This window comes from Mastomys coucha, unplaced genomic scaffold, assembly GCF_008632895.1.
Source record: "Mastomys coucha isolate ucsf_1 unplaced genomic scaffold, UCSF_Mcou_1 pScaffold16, whole genome shotgun sequence".
NCBI classification, from domain to species: domain Eukaryota; kingdom Metazoa; phylum Chordata; class Mammalia; order Rodentia; family Muridae; genus Mastomys; species Mastomys coucha.
The window spans coordinates 10,165,587-10,169,318 of record NW_022196898.1 but is presented as its reverse complement, the minus strand read 5'-3'; the positions used below and the strand labels follow the sequence as shown (position 1 = coordinate 10,169,318).

Sequence of the window (3,732 nt, the reverse complement as noted above, 5' to 3'; positions counted from 1 at the left end):
AGACCAAGTTATGTTGTGAGTGCCTGGACTGTGATAAGAAGTATTGTCTTTTTCTTACTCTATCCCCAAAACAACAGCACCAATTTTGTTTGCTGTCCATCGATTCAGATCATCATATGCTGATATCTCTGAAATGAAAGGAAGAAATACAAAATAGTACACTGTAAATAGCAAACAATGGAAACTCAGAAACAGTCATGAATGGGCTAGAAACAAGCAATGTGATTGGTGGGTTGATTGAAAATCTGCCTGATTTATTGATAGATTGATCCATTAATTGGAACTCAATAATTGGCATCTCAGTCTCCATCTTGCCCCTGGCAAATCATCTATTAACTATTACTATTTTGTCTCTTCTACTATCTTGCTTCTGTTCCCATAATTGGACATTTTACAATAGTGGGCTTTCCGGACACCTTGCAATGAGGACATTCCTTTCTGGACTTTTCACAATGAGGAAACTCCTTTCTGAACATTTTATGATGTGGACATTCCATTTATGCTAGTGTGTAACCAAGCAATAATACTGGTTTGGCCCATGTCCCTGGGCAAATACCTTTATGGTTTCTATCTTTAAAAACTCTTTGTTTACCTAGAGTAAATTGAGACTTGATCAGAATTTTTTGTCTTGTCTCCTTCCTTTGCATCTCCTGATCCCAAATTTGTCATTGTTGTTCCCTTCTCTTGAGAACCCCTTTGTTTAAGTCCTGCAGGCTGGGGCACATAATGACTTTTATTGTCACAGGCAACATTCTGTTAGAGCTCAAGAAAAAGATTGCCTGAAACTCATTACCAACATACTCCATAAAATTCTTGGGAGAAGTATTAGAAAATCTGAAATTGAATTGAAAATAATATTATAGGCATCATTATAATTTTCACAAATTTAGAGATTCATCATAGTTTTATCTACTGAAGGAAGTTTTCAATGATGGGATGTCAACTTAAATGTAAGATAGGGCGTACTATTTAGTAAGTTAGAACTAACGAGGTGTCTTTCTGCCAGAGGCTTATGTATTTATATAAGTTCAAGCAATGTAATAAACATGCAAGTAAACTTTAGGATAGCTTTCTGTATAGTTGAGAATTTTAATTATCACTAAAATAAGAATGTGCCCTTGCACTTATAATTTCTTATAAAAGCTAACTGTAGATAGTTAATACACTTAAAGGAGGTAGAAAAAGAAAATATTTTCCTAAAAATTTTAACAAAATTTAATGCTTAATGCCAATTATTCTCTTAGTTAGCAACATATAAGCATTCACCCACAAAGCATAACTTGACATCCATCATGCTAAATATAAAAATAATAATTACCAGAAATAAACAAGAGAAAATGTTATGTGAACTTAGTAAAATGTGTAATAATTTGCTGAGAATTCACAGCATTTGGAGAATGTATATATATATATATATATGTATATATATATACATATATATATAATATATAATATATAATAATATATATAATATTTATATATATATATAATATATATATATGGAAAGAGAGAGAGATAACAAATATGTTAGAAATATGTTAGAAATAGGCAGAAAGAGGATGAGTTAAAAAAGTGAATAAGAGGTCTATACTTCAAAATTTGATATAGGATTCATCAATAAATGGATGCTATTTCTGAGATATTTATTAATAAATCTGTGTGGTCACATTTTCACATCATGGTAGGTTGAAAAAGAAGGTAATATAAATGACAAAATGGTGATGAGAAAGGAAAGAATAGGAATAAATCTAAATGATAAACTATATATATGGGTAGGAACAAGCAGATACTCAGAATTTATGCCCACAGTGTTTCATAAAGTGTAGGAGGCTGAAATACTGTAAAGAAGAGCATGATAGTCACTATGGAGGGACGTTTACCTTTCTTGTGTTCTTGGGAGTTTTATTTATTTTTCCACTTACTCCTTGAGAAATTGATGTGATTATATCTGTTAAGGAATTTACATGATACTAATGACCAGGTATGCCGACCCGTCTGCAGCTGAATTGATTGAATTTATGTCCAGCAACAAGGTTAGAGATGTGAAAAGGCCCATGCTAATAGAATGAGCATGGGGGCTAGATTGGAAACAAAGAGTAAAGTAGAGGAAAATGTGAAACCAACAACTGAAGAATAAAATACTAGAATGTGAGGAGTATTAATATTGGGAAAGTACAAACAATTTATTTCAGTATGATTTTAGCTTATCTCTTGTTTTAATGTTGCAGTTGCAAATGAAGGGATAAAGTAAAGCGGGGAAAAGGAAGGACACAGAAATTTCTTTCACACAAGCTAACAGAGTAGAAAAGACCAGCGGTTTCTTTAGATTACACTACTCTAAGAAAGAATCAAGTGGTAATAAAGAGAAAACATAGAAACAAATTTCAGAGAATTATGATTAGGAAATAATTTTAACAACTGTGGGCTGATAGAGGTTAAAGGAGGAAAACTACATATTTAGGAATCAAAAAGGGGGTATAATTGCAGGTAGAAGAAATGAGGTGATGATTTGGAAGAAAAATATAATTTCTAGGAAAGCAGAGACTCATCTTGACAAAAAATAAACATGCCTTATCCCAGGATATAATAGAGAGTAGTGAAAAGTGGAATTAGTAATATCCTAGTATATTTCAGTGTAGATCATTAAGGAAATAGGTGTCCTGGGAGACACCAAAAATGCACTTATATCCTATAAGGAATAGGTAAAGTTTTAAACAAGATGGGAATTTAGAAATGTCACTGGAGCAAAACAGAGGGCCTAACTGCTTCTGAGATGTGGCAATTTCAGTCAACACTGAGAGCATGCATGGCCTCTCAATAGGAGCCTAAATCCTCTAGATTCTGCTCACAGGTCCTTGGCTTTCTTCCCTTTATAACCATGGGATGTTGGGGAAAAAAAAGATATTTATTTACATTTCAAATGTTATCCCCCTTCCTAGGTTTCCTTTCTGTAAACCTCCTACCTATCCCATCCCTCCTCCCTCTTGCTCCTGTGAGGGAGCAACCCACAACCCACTCCAGCCTCACAGCCCTAGCTTTTCCCTACACTGTGGCATGGAGGCTCCAGGGTCACCTGTACCATTGATGCAAGATAAGGCAGTCCTCTATTACATATCCAGCTAGAGCCATGGGGACTAGTTAGTAGTTTAGTCCCTGGAAAATCTGGGGGGGTCTGGTTGGTTAATTTTGTTGTTCTTCCTATGAGGTTGAGAACCCCTTAAGCTCCTTTAGTTATTCCCTTAACTCCTCCATTGGCTGGAGCATAGTCTGAAGAAAAGGCCATCCAGAGACTGCACCACGTAGAGATCCACTCAATCTGCAGACACCAAACCAAGACACTACTGCTGATGCCAAGAAGCGCTTGCTGATAGGAATCTGTTATGGCTATCTTCTGAGAGGCTCTGCCAGAGCCTGACCAATACAGATGCAGATGCTCGCAGTACTGAAAATATTTTTTAATCTATTTATTTCTTCACCACTAAAATGTGACAATAATACCTACCTGAAACATGCTCACTCAGCTGGCTGCCCAGCTTTTCATGGTAGCCTTTTTGCTTATCTTAAAATGTTCACAGATTATGAAGACAAAATACTGGGTATTATAGTTAAGCAGCTGGTTCACTGAGGACAGGACTGCTATCTCCCGTTTGTTATATGTGTCAAGTGCAATACCCCAAACTTTTCTGTGCAGTGAATCCATACGTCATCAAAAGTCTAAAATGGTATGTGTTT

General features: G+C 35.4%; 1 protein-coding gene across 1 annotated transcript in view; it reads right to left on the bottom strand.

Annotated features, from left to right (window-relative positions):
• Nucleotides 1-21: 21 nt before the first annotated feature.
• The window catches only part of LOC116092931 (arylacetamide deacetylase-like 2), a 6,266-nt gene continuing 2,555 nt past the window's right edge, over nt 22-3,732 (bottom strand). The window contains exon 3 of the mRNA XM_031373940.1: nt 22-128. Within this exon, the coding sequence (XP_031229800.1) occupies nt 55-128 (74 nt within the window). The 3' untranslated portion in view covers nt 22-54. The remainder of the gene's footprint in view (nt 129-3,732) is intronic.